The sequence below is a fragment of the Lonchura striata genome, chromosome 33 (assembly GCF_046129695.1).
Source record: "Lonchura striata isolate bLonStr1 chromosome 33, bLonStr1.mat, whole genome shotgun sequence".
NCBI classification, from domain to species: domain Eukaryota; kingdom Metazoa; phylum Chordata; class Aves; order Passeriformes; family Estrildidae; genus Lonchura; species Lonchura striata.
In genome coordinates, this window is record NC_134635.1 from 2,857,597 (window position 1) to 2,880,162 (window position 22,566).

Consider the following 22,566-nt stretch of genomic DNA (forward strand, 5'->3'; position numbering starts at 1 on the left):
CCCCCTGTGACCCGAAGCTCTGTGGGGACAGGGGGGCTGAGTCACCCCGGGGCTCCAGGGCAGAATCATCGCCCGGAGCACGAGGCCCTGACGTGGCAGCGAGTGACCGGGAACCGAGGGGACCAACGGGGAAATGGGGGAGGACGAGGGCTTGGGGCAAAATGGGAGGAGGAGGATTATGGGGGGGAAAATGGGGGGATAGGGGCTTGGGGGCCAAAGGGACAAAACAAGGAGGGAATGAGAGTTGGGGCCAGAGCGGGGAGGGGATGGGGATTTAGGGACATTCCTCAAGATGGGGACAGAAAGAGGCAGAAATGAGACAAAGGCTGGGAAAAGGGAAAATCTCTTGTGGGAAAATCTCCTGTTGGAAAATCTCTGCTGTCCAGAATCCACCAGGCCGAGATACCTGAGGCTGGGACACACCTGGGGGGGGTTCAGCTCCTGTCCCCCCAGGGAATGTAGGATAAAATTCCACCCCAGGACAAACACTGGAGTTCCCAAAGAGGGGGAAAGGGCCCAGCCCGTCCCCTGTCCTTGTCCCACATGCAGCAGCCCCTGGGAACCCTGTTAGCTGCTCCTCATCCTCCTTCCCAACAGATTTGACTGCTCCTGGTTTCCTTCTCCCAGGATCTGGAAAATCTGGGGGGGGATACAGCCACAGGACCTGCAAGGGCTCAGGGAAATGGGAATTTTCCTTCTCCTTTCAGAACTAAAGGGGAAGGGCCCAGGATGTGATGGGATGCTGGGGAGGAGGTTATTGCTGGGAACAAGCTCCCTGGATAATGGGACAGGGTGGATCACAGGATGTCTTCAAATGGGATGTTCCCACTTATCCATAGAGAACTTTGGAATTAAAAAGACCCAAAAAACAAACAACTAAAACAAAACCTTCAAGTCTTAATTTTCCAGAGGGAAAAGGGGAGGGAAAAATAAAGCTTCCTGCTCCACTTACAAGAGGAATCTCTCTGGGCTGGTGACACAAAGGTTTCAAAGCTTCCTACGTGGATTTGTCAGGAATGACAGCTCTGGAATCAGGTCTTGGAAAAGGGGGGCTCCCCCCATTCTTGCCCTCAGCCAGCAGAGAGAACACTCACAACCAGCCTGGGGGTCCCAGAGCCCCCCCTCGACATGCAGGAAAAAGGGGGGAACACCCACATTCCATTCAAAACAAAACCAGGCTTCCAGGAACACTTGGGATTCTTCCCCAGCTGCTGTTGAGCCAAATTTCTTTCCAAGTCCAACTCTGCAATTCATCTTCCTGTTGGAATTGAAGCAAGAAGGAATCAAATGGTTCTTCCAGCCCCTGAGGAGAGCAGGGTTGGCCACAAGTTGTTTGTTTTTTTTCCATGGAAAAAGCCAGAAGATTCCAAGTCAATGTTTAAAAATTAAAAATTTATATATATAGATATATATATATATATATAAAAAATTTCATTCTGTTCCCTACTTTTCCAGCTCTCCTCTTACTCTTTGTCATTTGGCAACAGGATCATCCCATGGCAGGAATTCTTCTTTAAGGAGATGGTGAGTGAGCAAATGTAGTGAAAATACACAGTTCCTCAGCAATTCCCTGATCAAATCCAGGGATTCTCCTACATCCAGCTCCAAAACGAGGACAAGGAACTCATCTACATGTGATAAAATTCCATGGACAGCGTGGAGCAGGTTTTATCCCAAAAAACCTCTTGAAACGTCCATTTGTGGCAGCACAGAAACCATCAGCTGGAAAATGGATTCATCCAGAAGAAAGCTACATGGGGTAATATTTTTATGGCTTGTTAATTATTCTGGGTAACGAGGGATCATGGGTCACACTGATTTCATTGCACAGTTCACAGGAGAGGAGATTCCAAACAAACACAGGAATCTCCACACGGAGCACCCTGGACTGGAGACGCTGTAACAACCCTCCAAAAACAGCCAAAATTCCTCCAAAAAGGAGGAAAACACTGGCTTAGGACACGGATTCTTACTCAAGCATTCTCCAGGATTGTGTTTACAGGGATAACACTTGGAAGAGTTCCTTCCAGTATTACAAAAATTCCAATAGTTTGTGTTTTATACAAAAAGTCACGGCAGAGAATGAAATAAAAACAGTCAAAGCCACCTTAAAAGTTTGGAAGGGCTGTCTGTGATCCAGACAGGAATCTCTCCCAAAAAAGAATCCACTCGGGAGTGGCTCTGGGAGCCCTCGGCCTCATGGCACTCAAGTCCTGAAGCTTCCAGAACAATCCCACATGGAGGAGGTGTCCAAACCACCTCCTCTTCCATGGCCATCCCTCCTTGGAGCTCTGCTTCCAGAAGGTGGGAAGTGTTTAGACAGTTCCTTGAGAAAAAGACTCTGCTGTTTTCCTTTACATGTGGATATTGTAGAGAGCTTTATGTTGTTTCCCCTAAGGCTTGTTTTATTCGGAAAAAGAAGGGAATATATTCAGCTCTGGGAATTCTTCATTGTTGTAGTTGGGCCCTTGGTCCCCCAACATGGTCAGCATGTCCTGTGAGGATACAAGGAGAGAGTCAGCATCCAGACTGGAATATCGAGGTGTGCCAGGGAGGTTTGGATTGGAAATTAGGGGGAACAGCTGGACTCCCATCTCAGAGGTTTTTCCAACCTCAACAATTTCATGGCTCCATGATCATGTGGGAAATTTAATAATGGGTTTGCTGGAACAGATACTGTCGACCAAACTGGTTCCTTTCCCAAGGGAATACAAGGTCTGTGTCCAAGGCAAATTTAAGGAGAGCAGCAAATTTAAGCTATAATCACCAACTGCTGGGAAAGCTGGGGTGAGAGGATTATGAATTCTCAGGAATTATTTTAATTTCATTGGACCGCAGCTTTTTAAAAAAAATTAATTAGAATTAGAAGGGTTAATCCAACTGGAATTTCCCACTGATCCTGCAACAGACCAAGACACAAAGCCAGTCCTGCCCTCTCCACTTCCAGCTCCATCAGGTTATCCAGGAGTTTGGGACCTCCCCAGCTGATTTGAACCAGAGGGACAAGCTCTGGGTGCTTCAAGACCAGTGGATCCCACCAGATTGGGAGGTTAAAAAGCCCCATCTTACTGGGAAGACCTCAGGCTGGCTGGGCTGGGGCTGCTGCACGTGCTGCTCCCCAGATCCTGGGCCGTGGTGCTGTCCTTGCCACTGTGGCCACATTCCCACGGCGTCGGCGGCGCGGGGCTGGAACGGGGCCGGGGTCTGCGCTGCCTCTGCGGCTGCTGGACAGAGAACACAGGCAGTGAGCCATCCCTCCTTTGGGAATGGGGCTTCTCCAATGCTCGACTGGGATTGGGAAGGGCAGTGCTTTGTGTGGTGCTGCTGTTGTGACAGCAGGGTCGCCCTCCAGGATTTCCTGCCATGACAATTCAGGTGTTTGCCATGGGATAGAACAAAGAGACTCCCAGAGGGGTTTTTTTCCTCCCAGTCAGCCTTAAAATGGTTCATAATTCATCTGCTGGGATGACCCCAATTATCCCAAGCTGGAAAGGACCCACAAGGACCACTGAGTCCAGCTCTGTGGTTGCAGGATGATTGAAGGTGACCACTGTCAGTCAAAGCACAGATTCAACTGTGCTCCCCACATGTAGGCACTCCCAAAATGCACAAAAAATGATGGAGAGCACATCCCACCACAGCTGGACGCTCCCAGCTTTCCTCCCAGGGGTGTTTTTCCCCCCAGACCCCACTCACTGAAGCCTGTGCCGCGGCTGGCCAGGGCTGGGTACGGCGCCGTGGTGGGAGAAGCCGTCGATCCCGGCGCTGTCATGGAGCTGAAGGAGGACGGCGTGCCCTGGAATGTCCCCATGCTGAAGGAAGGCGGTCGAGTCTTCACTGTCTGGGATGCCACTTGCTGTAAGAGAGGAAAAACACAGGAGAGGAAGAGGAGGCACGGCTTCACCGCGACCCTCGGCTCGGGGAGGAGTTGCCGGGTTAGCCCCGAAGGAGGAAGCCCACACGCAGCGCCAGAGAGCGGAAGCAGGATGGTTCCCCACGGACAGCAGGGTCTGGAAGGCAGCAGGGACCCGGGGCCTGCACCTGAGGGTTCGGGCTGTGCTACCTGGGGTGTGAACACCGGCCGTGTCCCTGGAGCCCAGGTGGTCCCGCTGACCTGAGCTGGGGCGGAGTGCCGGGAAATCTGGGACAAGATCCGGCCGGCGGGCGCGGGCTGCTGCTGGATGATGTTCACTGGAGGGACCATGCTGCTGCTCCTGGAACACAAGAGGCGTCTGAGGCTGTGGACAGCGCTTAGAGGAGGAAGAGGCACCCAACCCTTCTGCTCAAGTCATTGGTGGAAGGAAATGAGCACAACAATGAGCCCATCTGGGAAGGGTGGTCATCCCTGGAGTGTCCCAAGAATGTGTGGATGTGGCACCTGGGGATAGAGGCTAGTGATAGACACGGGTTAACAGTCTGATTTATGATCCTAGATCCACAGGATTCCATGATTCTATACTGGGAAACAACTGAGAGGAGCTGCTGGGTTGTGGGAACTCAGATCCTGGGCATGTCCAAGGCACAGAAGAGGAAACAGGGAATGGCAGGAGCTGGACAGGTGAAGCCTCACCTGAAGTTCTCAGCAGGCCGTGCAGCAGTGAAGGTGTTTCCCTGGGCAAAGAGGGGTGGGTTGGCTGGCATGGTGCTGGCAGGGATGGCTTTGCTCTCATCTGTGGAGAGAGCACGAGTCATTTTTGGACTGAGACATCTGAGGAACAGGGGCAGAAGCAGTTGGAAGAGATGTGTCTGTGCGGAGGAAAACTCCTTTGTTCCTTCTCCAGACACAGACTTCAGACGATTTTGTTAAACCCTGTTTAATTTGATTTCCTCTCCATTTTCTACTACAGAGGCTCTCTGGGGTCAGAGCACCTACTGCAGGCTGGGAGCAGGGAGAAGCAGGAAGGATGTGACCAGGGCAGGCAGGAGGAGCTGACCCACCTGTGCTGATGCCAGGGAAGATCTCCCCGAAGCGTGGGTCCCGCTCCTGGCTGAACAGGCTCTCAGCCTTCTCCAGGGGCTTGCTGTGCTCGGGGCCGGCAGCGCTCACGGGCTGGACGGGCACCTGGGGGAACAGGGCAGAGCTGCTCACACCTCCTGGGGCTGCTCCCACCTCAGCACCTGAGGGCCTGTCCACTCCTGGGATTCTGATGTGCTTTTTTGGGACAGTGGGGCCATTCAGGATGCCCAGTAGCATCCCTGGAAGTGTCCAAGGCCAGGCTGGACACGGCTTGGAGCAAACTGGTCTGGTGGAAGTCGATGGGCTTTAAGGTTCCTTCCATCCCAAATTATTCCATGATTCTATGATTCCACATGATAAATACTGGAATTGGGCCACACCCAAGGTAGAAACACGCTCTCCTCAATCCTCACCTCAACCTGGTGCCACCACCTTTAAACCCCCAGTAAAAGGGTGACTTAAACAGTGCAGGACAATGAACAGGGAGTGCCCAAATCCCTCTGGACTCACCTGTGAGTGCTCATACCCAGCCAAGCTCTCCCTTCCTGGGCCCACTTCCAGCTCGGCCTGGGGTGGCTGCTGCTGCCTAAAATAGAAAGTGTCTGTAACAGGGGAACACAGGCTGCTAAAGATAATTCCCAAGGGAACAGCTCTGGGTGGTTACACCAGGGATTTGTCAGCCTGGAGCTCCTGGCTGCAGAGAAGAGAATTTGGGAGTGGAGGGTGTGTGAGGGGAAGACAGAAATGGGAAAAGGAGCCGAGCTCCTCCTGACCTGGAGGGCAGTGGGGCCGTGCCCATGTCCAGGGGAAGGCTGACACTCTGCCCCAGCTGAGGCCTTGGCATGGAGTTTGCCAGGGCAGGCCGGGACTCCTGGCTCGAGTTCCTTCAAAGCAAACACAGAAAAAAGAGATTTAAAAAGTCTCAGCTGGTAGCAAAGCTGGGTCCTGTGTGTAGCTGTGGCTACAGCTGCATGGCTGTCTGGGACAAGATGCAAAAAACCCCATTTGAAGGGATTTTTGAGTGAGTTTCCACCTGGTTTCCTTGAAAGGTGGTCTCATGGAATAGGATGCTCCAGGTGTGGGAGCTGTGCCTCCCTCCTCCATACTTAGTCCCTGCACACCTCAAACACAACCACGCAGACACTGCTACTCTGCTCTGAACTTCCACAGGGATTTTTGGGTTCTGGATGTGGGAATGGCTATGTGTGGAATGAAGAAGTTCAAAGAGAGAGCTCTGACATGGGGCAGGAAATCAGGCTTGCAGCAGATTTCAGCTCTGCAGGGAAGCAGTGCTACTTTGCCTCATGGCAAAAAAATCCCGGATTTCCCTTTCCCAGGCAATCCAGCCTTCTGTTTGTCTGCTGGAGCTGCCCTTGCCAAGCCTGCAGCTCTAGATCACACACAGGCACAACTTTTTGGTCCTTGCAAGGGGTGTGGAGCTCCCTCAAGGAAAGAAAGAGCAGCTCCGATCATTCCTACCTGTGGGGGTGTCGCAGGAATCCAAGAGCATTCTAAGGCAGATTTCACTAATTTCAGGCACTGCTGGAGCTGAATTTTGGCAGCTTGTTAAGCCACACAACAAGACAGCTAAAAGAATTACAATTCCTGCACTTTGTAGCCCTCCTGTGCCTGGCACAGCCCAGCAGAGAATGGGAGCTGGAGGGACTTGGGATCTTCTCCAGGGTTGTGGAAATTGATGGGAAGCTCGTGAGGGGGAGAGGCTGAGGCTCCCAGTTCTGGGTTATTCTGGACTGAGAGCCCTTCTCCAGGCACTCACTTGACGTTGGTGTTGGTGCAGATGATGTACTCGATCTCATCCGAGTAGGGGTTCTGGAAGGTGAAGGAGCTGGTTCTCATCCACAGCCATTCCCGGTTTTTGGATCGGAAGCGGAACATGACTGACAGGACCTGGCCTTTTAACTTCACCACCTAAAAAAAATGGAGTTACATCAGTAGCATCTGATCAAAGGTGGGGAAGAGCAACCTGAGCACGATTTTCCCCCCACCCCAGACCCCTGCAATGGCCCTTTGCCTCAAACCTGGACCACCACATCTCAGTCTTCCCAAACTAAATGGCACTATTCCCTTGGGATAACTTGAGTCCTAAAGGATACAGGAGGGGAATCTAAAATCCCCTTTTTGGCTTCACTTCTCTTATCTCTTTGCACTGGTGAGATGTATGGAAAAGCTTCCAAGAAATGAAACACATGCTGTCGCTTCCCATTCCAACGGTTTGGAGCAATGGATATGAGCAGCTGGTTTTTGGAGTCATGAAACCACAGGGGCAGCCTTACCTGCCCTGCCACCAGTCCAAGGCCCTCAGAAATAAGAGTAACGACAACAGGGCAAGAAAACCACCTCCACTGCGGGTTCTGCAGCACTGGGCTGGGCCCTAGAGATGAACCAGGGTTTCAGCCAAGTCAAGCAGGCACTGGGGAGCCACATCCCTGGCCCTAAAAGCCAACTGGACCAGCAGCCAGAACTGGAGTTAAGACTGGATTCAGGAGTTAAGACATCAGACGTTTCTGTTTTGTTTTGCATTTAATGATATGACTAAACCTGAAAGTTTTTGCACAGGTGAATTAGCTAAGCTTTGTTTTTCTTCTTGGTTTTCCAGTCAGTTTTGTTGCTTTGCAAGCACCAAGACATTCCAATCTCGGAATGAACTCCAATCTGAATTCCACCCTGCATGCAAAGGGCAGCTGTGATGCATTTACCTGTTGAAAACTGTCCCGTAAAAGCTGTTGGTCTTCTGGATGGCAGAAATCCACAATGTCTTTCCCCAAAAGTTCCTATTTTTCAAGGGATTGTGAGAGATTGAGTCAGTTCATCTGGCAGGCAGATTCCATAATTAATCTGTCTTTGGACAGGTAGTTCCTGCTCCTTCCCCACAAATCCCTGTTACACAACCCAAGCACAAGAGCTGGTGTGCTGTTTTTTAAAAGAAAAGCACAACAGCTGTTGATTAATGTTTGATCTTTAATTCAATTTGAGGCAAAAATGGCTTTAATTGACATTTGACATAATCCAGAGACACCCAGCCTTCCCATGATCAAAGGACTTGGAAAAACACATGGAAAAGCAACCAGTGGAGAAGAAACACATGTCTGGGTTAAGCCCTGGGCATGGTTTATCAACTCTGTTGGACAAGCAGAGCCATGATGTAGAAGTAAAAGTAAGTTTAAAGAACATTATTTTATTGAAAAGCTCCTAAAGATCCTCACCTGGGGCTGGTAACCCACGGTGGCCACGCACCGGTGGTCGATGAAGGTGAAAATTCCTTCGGTGTTGTGTCGGGAGATGAATTCTGTGGGCTGGCAGACATTGTTCATGTCCGTGCAGTTGGGGGAGCTGGTCACCTGCCAGGAACACAGGGAGAGTCACCAACCCTTGCTGACCCTGAGCTGCCAGCCCTGCACTGGGATTTGTGGCCAGCAGGGAACGTTTTCAGACAGAACCGTTTAAATCTGGGGACTACCAGGACAAGGCAATGTTGGAAAAGGGGAACAGGGCACTCACCTGGAGCCTGCCAATGGCCACGAGGCAGAACTTGCTGCCCTGGCCAGCGTCGGGGTCATCGTCAGGCAGAGAAACACCTGGGAGGGAGGACCAAAAATTCCAGCAAGGTTAGTACAGGAGAAATTTCAGAGGAATGGACTTCAAGACATCTTTCTGTCCTGGTCTGTAACTCAGTAATCTTCCCCATGAAGGGATTTTGTAAATTAAGGTGCTCTCCCCTCCCTTTTTTCACCAGAAGGAATGAAAATCTCTGAATTTCAGCAAAAGCTGCACATCAGACAGTTCAATATTATTTTCATCCTTTGCAGACAGAGACCTCTGGTGCTTTGCCTGCAAAAATTAAGTTAATCTTAAAATAAAAGTCACAGATATATTTGCAAAGCACTTCCTGGCCCATTCAGCTGGAGTGGCAACATTAGACCACATGCTCTTAAACCCAGCCCACCTGAACACAAAGTGAATTGTTACCTGCTGGGGGCCAGGCTTTGATGTAGCCCGTGCAGTGCACGACCACGTAGTGAGGTTCTCCATCCTTGGCTGCACCTAAACCATTCCTTGGGAGAGAGAAAGAGGTTGTGCTGCAGTGGGGGAAGGTGAGGCGAGGTGTTTAGTTGTGTTATTTATTTATTTGTTGTGTGTATATATGCTATTTATGGGTCATTTACCTGCAGCGATTCCTCATGAAGCTGAGGCGATTGACAGCGACTGGATCCACAGAGCTGTTGCCACACCTGCACCAGGGTTAGAAAGGATTTGATCTTTCCTGATCAACATGGAAATAATCTGGACATCTTGAATGAGAATTTCCATCACACAAACCCCGCATTCTGCAGAACTCAAGGGAGGCAACACTTGGGGCTGAAAATAATTACTTTAAACTGAATCTTTTACAACAACAGGGCAAACAAACATCTCAAGAACTTGACTGTAGGGAAAGCTCAGCCATGTCTACACCAAAATGAGCCCCAAAACCGCTGAAATAAAAGCATGGAAGGGTCGGATTTTGGGAGCAAATTTGGCTTTAGGCTCAGAGATTTGCCCAGGAATTCCTACCTCATTCGGCAGATGAAAGATCTCCGGGAGCCCATGCACATCCTCATGGACTGCTGCCCTTCCTTCTTCACAGTCCCCGTCTTCAAATCGAGGATACGACCTAAAAAAAAATAAAGAAAAGGAGCTGCTGCTGCACTGGGAGTCCTTCCACCAAGACAGGTGTGGCACCAGGTAACGTACTGGGAACTGGCAGGACACGAGTGTCACTGGTGGTACCTTTAGATGCATTCTCGGGGGGGGCTGCAGCATCCTTGGTAGAAAGGCACCAGGGCTTGGTTCCCTCTACAAAGGGAAGGGTTTAATCCAAGTCCTCCGCAGGCTCTCCCACCTGCCAGCCCCTGGCGTCCCAGCCCGGGCTGCTGTACCTGTGAGGGCGTTCTCGGAGGTGGAGAGCTGCTCCCGCAGCTTGCCCACGTCGTCGGGGTGCACCTGCTCGTACAAGGTGCTGCCGAACCACTCGGACTGCGGCTGGTTCAGCACCGGCGTCACCGAGTCCGACACGTAGACCACGCGCCCCGTCTCGCAGGACACGATGAACAGGAAGCCATCAGCTGCCTCCAGGATCAGGTGTTTGAGCTCCTGCAGACACACAGACACCTCTCAACTCCACAGACAAAACACACCCTGGGTCTGGACTTTTTCCCCCCACCCATCGTTTAATTTTCCCCTTTGATTGCTGTAATTCCCACAAAGCAGGGGAAGATCAGAAGGCTTCAGGGAGACCTCACTGTGAGCTTCCAGGACCTTAAGGGGGCTTAATAAAAAGAGGGATTTTTTTATACGGGCAGAGACCTGGTCGGTGAGAAAGGAGGGTTTGTAGGTGCCATCCGTGGAGGTGTTGCCAGTACCACGCAGGGACTTCATGTGGGACACGGCCATGCGCAGGATGGTCAGCTTGTCCGGCTTGCGGGCCAGGGCGCTGCACGTGGGCACCATGTCCGACAGCTCCGTGATGTAGGCGGTCATCTTGTTCCTCCTCCTGCGCTCGATCTCGCTGTGGTTCTCCCTGCCAGAGGTCGAGGGGGAGAAAAGGAGGAAGGTGAAGTTACTGTGGGTGGGAGGCTCGGCCGTGTCCCCACGTCAGCGCTTGCACGGGTGTGACACACAGAGATGCATCAGGGCCGTCAGGATTAGGAGCCAAGCCTCACATGCTGGGCGTGCACAGGGAACGTGGAGGAAGGGGCAAGGAGGAGAGGCTACACCTGGACCTTCCTCGAAGTCACAGCGGCTCCCTGGAACCTGGGGACAGCGAGGACCTGGGCTAACCTTCCCCATCCACCACACAACGCTGCAGGAAGCCAAAGGAGTTGCTCCCGAAGCGGGGTCACCTCACTGCAGGTGACCTCAACATTGTTCATCCAAGGGTGGATGAGATCACCTGCACGATCAGACCCACCAGTCTGCAGCTAAAATTCGGGCACCTGCTCTTCTGGACAACCTGGGCTGGTGGGAGGTGTGCAACTGGATGAGCTTTAAGGCTCCTTCCAGCCCCAGCCACCGCAGGGTTCTGAGTGACCCGAATTAGCTGGGTGTCACCTTGCAGTGCCTGGGGAAGCCACTTCTCAGTGACACCAGGAGCCCTTTCAGCAGAAAGCTTCCAAGCAGGTTACACCCCCTTTCTGCACAGATCAGCAAGGTCCTGGGCAGACCAGGACCTCTAAACAGCCACTGTAGCAATTGCTGCCATCTAAGGAGGCTCTTGGTACCCCTTTGGCTCACAGGGCACAGTTCCCATCAGTCCCACAGACCAGAACTTGGTTCTTTTATCCAAGATGCATCATTTAACTGGGATCCTAAGGTGGGTTTTCCAAAACAGAGCTTAAAAGCCAGGTTTCCTATGCAGAAGGATGGATCATGTGCAAGGAAGCACATGGTGGGAAGTGAAATGAGATGGAAGTGTTGGAAGGAGCAAGGATAGGCAGGTGAATAAACAGGATAAACACAAAAATGGAGCATTTATCACTACAAGGTGTGTGCAGATATTCAGTGACCTCACCTTTGAGTCAGGCAGCTTCTCTAAACTCATAAGCTCAGGTGTGAAAAACAAAGACCCTTCAACTACAAAAGCTACTGGGGAGTCACCAGACATTTACATTTCAGTTGCCCACTGTCACTCTGCCATGAGGAAAGGATGGGAGAACTGGGATTGTCCATCCTGGGGGACACCTCTGTGCCTTCCTGAGCTCCTCAAACATTTCAGCACAGCTCAGCACAGTCAGCAAAGGCACTCTGGGGGTCAGGTTTTGGTTTAAAGACAAAACTGCCCCAAACTGGCCTAAGTCTGTAAGGTGGAAAATGAAGGGCACAGGTGTAAGGCTGCTGCAGGTGTGCCCAGGTGACAAATCACCTTCACGTGGGCACAGGTGTCTGCAGGGCCCATTCCTGGATTCTTGGTGCAGCATTCCAGGTGACTGTTCTGGTGCTTTCAGGCACAGTCTCTCATTAGTCACTAATAGAAACTCAGGGAAAAATTGAATCCTGTTTCCAGTGACACCACCTTTCCTGGAAGGAAAACACCTGAGCTAACACACCTCTTCCTGCCTGTTCTGAGAATCCAACAGCATTCCCAGGACACAAAACCTTCCTAGATGGACAACTTGGCACCTTGACCCAGGACAAGAGGAACTGTATTTAGCACAGGTTAGCAAAGCTACAGGTGAAAGCAGGAGCCCAACCCTGTGGCCTTTGGTAAATAAATCCTTCCATGAATTCCCTAAAAAGGTTCTTCCAAGGATGAGGTGCGCCTTTCCTCAATGCCTTTCCCCTCCTAATCCCAATTCCACAGCCATTTCCAGGAGTTTGTTAAATCCTCTGCAGCAGATGAGGGAAGGAGGGAAAAAATAAAAGAAAAAGAGAAGGGATGCCTAAAGAAACATTAAGGAAAGGAAAAACTCTGCTTGTCCATGCTTGAAATCTCCATTCTCCTACCTGGCAAGTCTCTCCTTATCCGCTGAACTCTGCTCATCATCAGACCTAAAAATAAAATTAGCCAGCTAAGCTAAAAATGGAAAAAAAGTTGAAAGAAATGGAAATAAAATGGAAAGATGGACTAGGAAACCCAGCCTAGGGACAGGTCTGTTTTGCAGAGGAGCAATTCCATAAAATAAAACAGTCATTAGTTTGTAACATTCTACATTAAATTGGTGCCTGATGTGTTGAAACATTTCTGAGGCTGTGACCTAGTTCTAATTTGTTTATTTCTAATATTAGAAGTATTCTGATATTTCAAGTATTCTGATATTTGCATGACTTCAGAAGGACTCAAACCACTTAAAAAAAAGCTGGAGAACCCTAGCTTGGAATTCCCTGTAGCCCTTTGGCAGGTAACAGCAGGACTGCCCCAAATCCAAGGGGCAGTTTTGGGCCCCTCCTGGGAGGTGGGACATTGATGGGCTGGAATGTATCCAGAGAAGGGGATGGAGCTGTAAAAATCCCATGGGCTCAGTCCCAACACTGAGAGATACTGTCAGACACCACAAACTGATCAAAGCATTTCCTACAATCTCCAGAAAACCCCCAATTTGTAGAGCTTCTGTGTAATTCCCCACGAAACGCACAAATCACAATGTGTGCCAGGAAACCCTGTTCAAGGAAAACTTGTACTAAGCAGGAAACTTGAATCTCTGCAAGTTTCTTGAGCAGGAGAAAAGAATGAGTCCAAGGCCAGAGCTGAAAGGAATGGTACAAAAGAGGAATGTCATTGTCACACTCAATGAACTGGTCCAAAAAACATCACGGAGTATGTGTGGAACACCTTCAAAGAGAGATGACTGTGAGAAGGAAGCTGCAGGATCCCTCTCATATTAAGGTTTTTTGGCACAAAAAGCTTTTAAATCATCAAATTCTTACCTGGCAAATCTCTCTTTATCGTTTGGCATTGGGTCATCATCACATCTAGAAGGGAGAGAGGTTAAAAGTGTTTACACTTCCTTCTTTCCCAAACAAACACTCGGAAAACAAGGTTTAATAACTCCCACAAAAATTGCCTGGGGTTAAAAAGGCAAACTTGGGTGGATAATCAGTGCAGTATAATTCACTGATCACTCCAAACAGTATAGGTGAACTATGGGCATCACCTCCATGGGGTTTTCCATATCACATCCCAATCAAGGATGGTGAGATCACAGAAAATTTAATTCCATACCAAGAAGTAGATTAACCTGCACTTGGAAGATGCAGGTAGCCCAAATCAGGACCTCCATCCTGGTTTCTCTTGGTAAATTCTACACTCATTATCCTGAAACGATTCCACAGCCATTCTTAAAGCACGGGAACACAGAAATTCCAGTATCACTGGAATTGGAGTTATTTGGAGTTATTATTGGAGTTAACTCCAGTATCACTGGACTTATTCAATCCTAAATCACGCAGTGAGGCTACAAAAAAATGCCACAAGATATTCCAACTCTTCTGTGTTCCATATGGATCATGAGGAGATCCTTGCAGCCCCGCCAGCTCCTTGGGAATAAGGATGTCTCTGGGACTGAAGCATCCTTACAACAGATGAGGATTAATTAATGTCTGAGGCAGTAACAAAAGCCACAGAGATGAAGGAATATTGCTGACTGGGACAAAGGGAAGAGTTTGAGGAATTGGAGCAATTCCCATTGCCTCCAGAGAGGAAAAGCCACAGGAGCAGAAAGATCTTGCTCCAGGGAAAACACACAGATACAGCTAGACCACAAGACAGAAACTTCTGGATGCAATGTTCTCCCTCACCTGAGGAATTTACTGTTCCCTTCTCCATCATCATCAAAATCCAGCCTGAAAAACAGAAAAAAAGGTAACTGTTAAAACAAGTGGTTTCTCCTTTAAATTATTTTTCTGTCTGTCCCCATGGATGCAAATAATTCCTGAAAGGAAAAATTAAGTAATCCAAATGCAATTTAGTGATCCTAATGTGAAACAACCAACAAAGTTTGGAAAGGGGCTTCTTTTAGGTGTCTGTCACAAACAGAGCAAGGAAAAACAGTTGCAAAGGAAGAAAACCCACTTGGAGCATGCACTGACTCCCAACCTTCTGCTCCAAAAGCCTGGATCTCCTAGGAGAACCAAGGACCTTCAACAGCCTACAGATGCAGCATTCCCAGCCCAAAAGCCTGGATTGGGTGCATTTAGAATTAAAACAAAACAAAAAAGCAGAGGGTAAAATCTTCCTGGAGTTAAAATTCGGTTTGTGCAGTGTTTGTTCACACAAGGCCAAAATCCAGTTCATGTGGAAGGACAGAAGACTTTTCACCTTTTCTTCTGGGTTGGAAAACTGCAGATGCAGTGGAGCAGGCAGCATGGTAGGAGCTGCAGGAGGGTGGGAGCATCAGCAAATGGGGCTGAAGGAAAGAGTTTGAGTGACTGGGAGGGGTGCAGAGACAGATTTCAGTTTGCTTGACAATTACCAGGCAATTTCTCCTGCCAGAAATCTGGGAATAGCCATTCAAACTCCCTTTGAATTTGCAAAGGCATTTTTAGGAAACAAAAAGCCTCCCACAAGCACATTGTGGCTTCTTCCCCCCACCCCTCCCAGGGACAGCACAGCTGCAAAGGTTGGAGTAAGGCCCCAAAACCCAGATTCTCTGTTCCCCCACGTCTTGCAGCAAACTGCTGTCTTGTTCTCAATCCTTGGTGTGCATTTGCTCCTTCTACCAGGTGCAAAGCTTTTAGTCCTCTCTGAGTATGTCACTTAACCCCCTCTTCAAGGCGTGTAGCTGGCACAAAGACACGACCACAAAGGGAAAGGACTGGACAGAGCCCACCTGAAAGAAGCAGGAAACTTCTGAGAAGCAGCCACAGCTGCCCCTCCCGAGGCTGACAGCTCTTTCTGAGAGCAAAACTTCCTCAAAAAGGCCCTTTTCCCACAGCCCCAGCACTCACCCACTCACACACTCACCCCGGCCGTCTCTTGCTGGGCCTCTGAGCTACGGCTCCTCCAGCCTGGGCTCCCGACCCGGAGTTCCCGGAGCCAACGGCTGCACCCAGCGAGGAAACATCGGATGCCATCTCTAAACAGGAGTGGAAAAAATCAAGGAAATCACCCAGTATTACTTCCAAACCCCTCTGGTTCAGTGGAACACTCCCTGGTAGAAGCAGTTGTGTGTCAGCATCTGCTGGGGCTGGAGCTGGGGCAATGTGTGTTTGTGTCCTTTCATCTGCTGCAGCGAGGGGCCGTTCCCAGCTCGGAGCACACGCTGCTTCCTCAGCTGGAGAGCCGAGGCTGCCAAACTCAAAGATGTGGGCTGTTTTTTGGGGGAGAGGAGGAGTCTGGTGGGAGCAGGGAAGGGGCTGAAGGATGAAGGAGGAGCAGAGCAGCGAGTTTCCCTGATGACACTAGCTTGCAGAGGGTTCGTTGCCCAATCTGAGACAAAGGAAGAACCCAAATGCTGTAAAACACTTCAAAATCCGTCATTGTTCAGCTGATCAATTCTGGTCTTCACCAGTACAGACCAGTGGGCACCACTACTGCTCTTCCACAAGTGCTTGGAGCACCCTGGACAAGTGTGAGGTGGCTGAGCCATGGTCCAAGTGATTCCTTTCAGCCCAAACCTGGCTGTGATTCCAGCATTCCATTTTCCTGTAATTTCCCCTAATCCTGGTTGTTCAAGAGCACAGGTAACACGGTCTGCAGTTGTTCAGAGCTTGCTCAATGTGGCTTATGCTGAATCTACATTCCAGCATCACCATCAGAGCCAAACTAACGTTGCTCTAGGTTCAAACAGCCTGTTCTACATCAGAAAATTAGTTTTAAAATCCATTATAAACAATTTCTTCTTGTTCTGGTGCAATATGTCAGCACTGTGCGTATTTTAACGGTTGTTGGTTTGTAAATGTGCTGTGAAACTGCCCCAAAACAGTCACTCCAGCCCAAAAATCTCCACCACAACCTCTGCAAACTGAGCCTGATGCAGCTCCCAAACCACTTCTGCTTTAGCAAAGCAAAGGGATCCCAAAGCTACCCCCAAAAACCCCAATGCTGGGCTTCCCAAACCACCCTCAGCAGCACCGAGAGCAGCTTGGGCAGGAAACAGCCACAACTGGGGGGACAAAGTGAAGAACTGAGGCCAGGTTCAACGAATTAGGGAAAAAATGGGCTTTGAGCTGGGGTTCCCAAGCTGTTTGCCACTGCCCAAAGACAGATTTCAGTCCAACAACAGTTTAATTTCACTTCCAGAGTTGCATATTGGTTCATTTACAGCTAAAAGTGGAGCTGTACAATCACCTCCGCGGTGTGCCTGGACCTCACAGCAAACACACTCCCAAATTCCTGGTATTTCTGCCAAAATTAAATATATTTTACCACATTAACATTCCCAGCCTCTCTGCCTGCCTGGTTTGTTTTCCTCCAAGCAGCTGGCGTTGCTGAGGAAGCTTTTTCCTTGCTGATCCATAGTATTTCCCAGGGGTGACTACAGTATGGAATAAGCATCCAGCTCGAGGCTTGGCAGCTGAAGGAGCCAAAAACAACAATCCCAACCAACAGCAGGAGTGAGAACAGCCCATCCAACACCAGCAACGAAACACCAGGATCCTCTGCAATCCCAAAATACATCTGGAGAACAAAAAAGCAGAGGTGGAAACCCTTCCCCATCTCCTTTCTGCTCGATTTGCGATTGCTCAGATGCCGCTGTGCATCAAGTGAAGCCCCAAGGTGCCACCCAAGGATTTTGTTTAACAAAATGAAGTTTCAAGTGGGAACAAGGGAGGGTTTCTCCTTTTCCCCAGCCGTATCTGAACATGGTGGGAACAGAAAGGAAGTTTCTGGAGCACAGAGGAGAATCCCTTTCTTGAGGGGAAGGAATTTCCGCTCTGGGCAGGGGAAGGAAGTGACAGTGTGCTGCTCACAGGGAATTGCTTTTCAAGCCTTGCACATCTCCCCAGAGCCCAGCACACATCCCATGAGGAATGTTTCCCTCTCGTGGCTCAGGTGGAAGCCCAGGACAGACCCTGAGGCTGGGCACCTGTGCAGAGTGGCCCCAGCCTCCCAAAACCAGGGACAGCACGGGCAGGGAGATGGCACGGGAAGAGCTCTGCCTTTCTCCCCCTTTGGGATTTTTGGGAAACGCGCAGGAACACAAAGATTCCTTCCCAATTTCCGTCTTCTCCCCATTCCAAACACGAGCAACACGGCACTGAGATGAATTCCTGGAGCCCACGGTGGAGTTTTCACTCTGTACAACTCCCTGGAAGGAGGCTGGAACAACAGCATGAGAGGAAACAGCCCAAAGCTGTACCAGGGCAGGTTTAGGATGGGTGGGAGGGAAAATTCCTTCCCAGAAAGGGCATTTGGAAGGGAGTCACCGCTGCTGGAGGTGTCCAGTTAGGAGTCCCAAGAAATCCCAGGTGGGTTTCCAACATCCTGGCTGGGTCTGTGTCCCAGCCCTTCCCAGAACCAATCCCTGCTTCCCTACACCCTGTGCTGGATCTAATTAAGGCCAGAAGAGAGCAAATGTAAATCCCAACCCCCACCAGTGCTCCAGGCTCCCAGCCCAGCTCTCCTGGGAAAGGCTCTGCTGCAACCACTGGCATCCCAACGGGGGAAAAAAAGGCTCCAAAATAAAATTACTGCAAATATTCCCAGCTGTGATTTACCACAGGGGCTGCTGCAGCATTTATATACATTTTTATTGTACTAAACTGGTGATTTTTGCTGCAGAAGCTTCAGCAGGGGGATTAATTGCCAGGCTCACGTTTGGACATCAAATCTCACAGGATTTGCTTTAAATTTACCCATTTGTGAGCTCGCCAAAATGTTTGGAGCAGGTTTGGGAGCGAATGAACCAGCCTTAAAAGTACTCTGCATTTCACTAACAACTATAAGGCTTGGATATTTCTGCTTTTATGTTTTTTTATTTACAAAACATCTCAATTTCCGTGTCTGGGGTACATTAAATTGATTTTTTTTAAGCAAGCAGGAGGTTTTCAGCTTGTTTGAGTTTCCCATGCAATGCCAGCTCAGCACTTTCATCCCCATGGGAACCTTCTCCACGAAGAAATATAGAAATTAAGAAAAGAATGTTTCTTCCATTGCTAAGGGGTTGAAATGAAGACATTCTGGGTAGTTTTCAGGCATTACCCAGCATTCACTGGAGCCCTGAAATCTGTTTTTTAATGTTTTAAAGAAGACCCACATTATTTGTGAGAGTTCTTCAGAATTTAATTTTTCTAATAATCTCCATGTTTACTGCTTGTGTATTTCTCTCCCTATGTGTAAAAAGGTTGAGTGAATATTGGTCACTCTGCCCATGATTAAAAATATTTAACACAGATGTTAAAAATTTTCTTTTCTTTCAGAACGTAAAACTTTCTTATTATGCAAAATACCACAGAACCCTGAAGACTCCACTTCCACAAATGCTTGGATACCCACGAGTATCTTCCTTCCTCCTACACTGGATGGTCTGAGCCCCCAGTGCGTTTTTGCACCTTTAAATGCCACAAAACCTTCCAAAACAATTAAAATAAAACCCCAGAATCCTTCAGCAGTGTCACTGAACACTCCTGGATAAACCTGAGTGTGTCTCACGACGCTCAAGCCACAAGAAGAGCCATAAAGCAAAGCTAAGATTAAAAAAAAAAAAAGCCCAGAAACACAAACAAGCTCAGATTGTGATCGCAGCCACCACGTTGAAAATCCATCACGACTTCACAGACGCTGGGTTAATCTGGACACGAGCTCGTTTCAGAGAAGTTTGGCCAGAGAATTGATAAAATCACATTTTTTTCTGGCAAGAATCAGGGATCAGAAGCTCCCAGCTTCCTGTGCAGAGGGAGCTGAGGACTCTGGGGACCAACCTGAGGGAACATTGTGCTCCAGGCCCTCCCCTCCTTCACAGAGCTCAGAGACATTTGTGCTAAACCTCCAAAGCGGGACAGCACTTTTTGCTGGGAATTAAGGAAAACCTCAGTGAAACACAGCTGATAAAGGAGTTTAAACCGACAGAAGCAGTCAAGGAAAACAAATCCAAACGAGTGATGATGGAACCCCACTGCAGGGACCCCAAATCCAGGGATCCCCACTTTGAGGGTCTCCTGGCACCACCGGTTCTCCAGCGACCCCCTGCCCCGAGCACCCCAAATCCAGGTAACACAGCCCTCACTCCTTCAGGGTGCCCCCATCCCCCTGTGCCATTCCCCCTTCTCCAGAGGCCCCTCAGCCCTCCAAGACCCTCCTCACGCCCCTGTCAACCATTCAGCGACCCCTGAGGTGCCCCTCAGAGCCCCACACGACAGCCCCCGCCCCTGAGAGTCGCCCTCAGCCTTCCAGGCCCCGTGAGAGCCCTCGGGCCTCCTGAGCCCTCCCTGAGCTCCCCCGGCGCCGCGTGTGCCGCCGCGGCCGGGCTCACCCGCGCTGGCGGCGGTGGCGGCCATGGCGGGGGTCCCGGGCCGCCCCCTCCTCGCTCCGCTCCGCCGAGCCAAGATGGCGGCGCAGGAAAACCTCCGCCGGCCCCACGGCCCCGCCGCCGCGGGGGCGGGGCCAGCGGCACGGCGGCCTCCTATTGGCTCAAGCGGGGGGCGGGGGGAGGGACACGGGGAGACGCGGCACTGCTATTGGTCCGAACGGAGGGCTGGGGGCGGGGATAAGCGGAGGGCACGGCTGGGGGCGGGGCTAACGCGGCCGTGCCCCGCCCCCGCCGGGAAGGAGGCGGGGCTTTGGAGGGGGCGTGGCCATAGTGGGTGGTGCGGATGACGTCACGAACCATTGGGATTGGAATTAGAATTGGAATTACGATTGGAATTAGGATTAGGACTGAGATTGGCGTGAAATTGGGCTTCTAAAACCCCAGGAATGAAGATGCGGATCCAGACCGGACACGTGATTTCGGTCGGAACTGGGGTTGGGCTTGGAATGTGTTTTTTTGTCCGGACTGGAATTTTGGGGCCACCAACGGGACTCCACGATTCATCCTGTGCTGAAAAATCTCTAGAAAACCCCACCAGCCCGGCTCTTGGGGTGTCAAAGTTTCACTGGCTTCCCAAAGCCATCATTTTTTCTCCCAGAGTAGGGAAATAATAAATTCAAAGGAGATTTTTGGTGTATTTTGGGTGTTCTGGTGTTTTCACGAGGATGTCTTGCGAGATCCCAATGGGCGGCTCAGTTCAATGCATTTTCCAAGAGTTTTTTCCAGTCTATTCCAATATAAGCAAAAAACTACCCTGAAATCCTCTCACAGGCAAGGCTTTTGGATTTTGGGGATAAATCCTCCTCAGCATTTCCCCAATCACCCCAAATCCACCAGGAGGACCCCTGAAGGGACCCAGAGCCTTCTCCTGATGGGAGAAGGGGGTGTGGGGTGGGAACTTGATCCTCTGGGTTGTGTCTGAAAAGTGATGCCGGCACATTCCTGCAGAATTCATGAAGGCCTGGAGCCAGCGGGGCCAGGACAGAGACCCAGAGCCGGCCACAGGGAGGTAAGGAAGGAGCAGAGGGGACTCAAGGCCACATTTCCCCCCCCTTTTTTGGGGTGTTTTTGACCCTTCAGCCCATGAATCCACCCTGGTTCTGGTCCCTCAGGGATGTTATTGCGGGTTGAGCGCTGGGGGACACGTGCTGGAGGATCCCTGGAGCCAGGAACAGATACCTGAGGGTCCCTGGAGCTGGGAAAGACACACTTGAGGGTCCCTGGAACAAAAGAACACCCACCTGAGGGTCCCTGGAGCCAAGGGACACCCTAGGGTCCCTGGAGCTGTGCCAGACACACCTGAGGGTACCTGGAGTGGTGCCAGACACACCTGAGGGTCCCTGGATGGAGACCCCCACGGTGCTGCCCGCCATGGACGTGGACAAAGCCGTGGCCACGGCCTTCGTGGTGCTGCTGGGGCTCTTCCTCCTGGCCATGACCGTGCGCTGCGCCCGGCTCGTGGTGGATCCCTACAGCGCCATTCCCACCTCCACCTGGGAGGAGGAACCCATCAACTGACCCCCAAATCCCTCCAGGAACCCCAGACCCCGCAGGGTGCTCCAACGAGCCCCAGCACCACCAGCAGCACCCATTTCCTGAGAGCTGCCGGTAGCTCCAGCACCCCCCATCCTCCACGGGTCCCTCCGTCCTCCAGGACCCCCACTGCTCCCCAGTTTCCCTCATTGTTCCCCAATTTCCCTCATTGTTCCTCAATTTCCCTCATTGTTCCTCAATTTCCCCCATTGCTCCTCAATTTCCCTCACTGCTCCCCATTTCCCCCAATTTCTCCTATTGCTCCCCAATTTACCCCATTGTTCCCAATTTCTCTCATTGTTCCCCAATTTCCCCCACTGCCCCCTATTTTCCCCATTGTTCCCCATTTCCCCCATTGTTCCAAATTTCCTCCTTGCTCCCCAATTTCCCCCACTGTTCCCAATTTCCCCTATAGTCCCCAATTTCCCCCATTACTCCCCATTTCCCGCATTGTTCCCCAATTTCCTCCACTGTTCCCCAATTTCCCCCATTGTTCCCAATTTCCCCTATAGTCCCCAATTTCCCCCATTACTCCCCATTTCCCGCATTGTTCCCCAATTTCCTCCACTGTTCCCCAATTTCCCCCATTGTTCCCAATTTCCCCTATAGTCCCCAATTTCCCCCATTACTTCCCATTTCCCGCATTGTTCCTCAATTTCCCCCATTGTTCCCAATTTCCCCTATAGTCCCCAATTTCCCCCACTGTTCCCAATTTCCCCTATAGTCCCCAATTTTCCCCATTACTCCCCATTTCCCGCATTGTTCCCCAATTTCCTCCACTGTTCCCCAATTTCCCCCATTGTTCCCAATTTCCCCTATAGTCCCCAATTTCCCCCATTACTTCCCATTTCCTGCATTGTTCCCCAATTTCCCCCATTGTTCCCCATTTCCTCCTTGCTCCCCAATTTCCCCCACTGTTCCCAATTTCCCCTATAGTCCCCAATTTCCCCCATTACTCCCCATTTCCCGCATTGTTCCCCAATTTCCTCCACTGTTCCCCAATTTCCCCCATTGTTCCCAATTTCCCCTATAGTCCCCAATTTTCCCCATGCTCCCAATTTCCCCTATAGTCCCCAATTTCCCCCATTACTCCCCATTTCCCGCATTGTTCCC

The 22,566-nt window shown here is 50.5% G+C and overlaps 2 protein-coding genes across 12 annotated transcripts; one reads left to right on the forward strand and one right to left on the reverse strand.

The window, feature by feature from the left end:
- Positions 1-327: 327 nt before the first annotated feature.
- ARNT (aryl hydrocarbon receptor nuclear translocator) lies at positions 328-19,981 on the reverse strand. 11 transcript variants are annotated; one of them, XM_021542090.2, is made up of 23 exons: positions 19,864-19,981; positions 15,414-15,525; positions 14,249-14,293; positions 13,379-13,423; positions 12,458-12,502; positions 10,322-10,535; positions 9,895-10,108; positions 9,746-9,811; positions 9,530-9,629; positions 9,142-9,207; positions 8,945-9,030; positions 8,477-8,553; positions 8,182-8,316; positions 7,675-7,749; positions 6,735-6,886; positions 5,731-5,841; positions 5,468-5,543; positions 4,939-5,062; positions 4,571-4,670; positions 4,115-4,214; positions 3,697-3,856; positions 3,070-3,224; positions 328-2,495 (listed from the first exon to the last, which is right to left on the reverse strand). In XM_021542090.2, exons 1-23 carry the CDS (start codon positions 19,886-19,888, stop codon positions 2,406-2,408), a joined length of 2,373 nt encoding a protein of 790 aa, XP_021397765.1. In that variant the 5' UTR covers positions 19,889-19,981; the 3' UTR covers positions 328-2,405. The 11 variants fall into 11 exon arrangements, with proteins under 11 accessions (XP_021397765.1, XP_021397763.1, XP_021397762.1 ...); XM_021542088.2 differs by having other exon boundaries at positions 3,070-3,221; positions 4,064-4,214; XM_021542087.2 differs by having other exon boundaries at positions 4,064-4,214.
- Positions 19,982-21,193: 1,212 nt separating this feature from the next.
- CTXND2 (cortexin domain containing 2) lies at positions 21,194-21,438 on the forward strand. Its single transcript, XM_031506859.1, has one exon. It carries the CDS (start codon positions 21,265-21,267, stop codon positions 21,436-21,438), a length of 174 nt encoding a protein of 57 aa, XP_031362719.1. The 5' UTR covers positions 21,194-21,264.
- Positions 21,439-22,566: the final 1,128 nt, after the last annotated feature.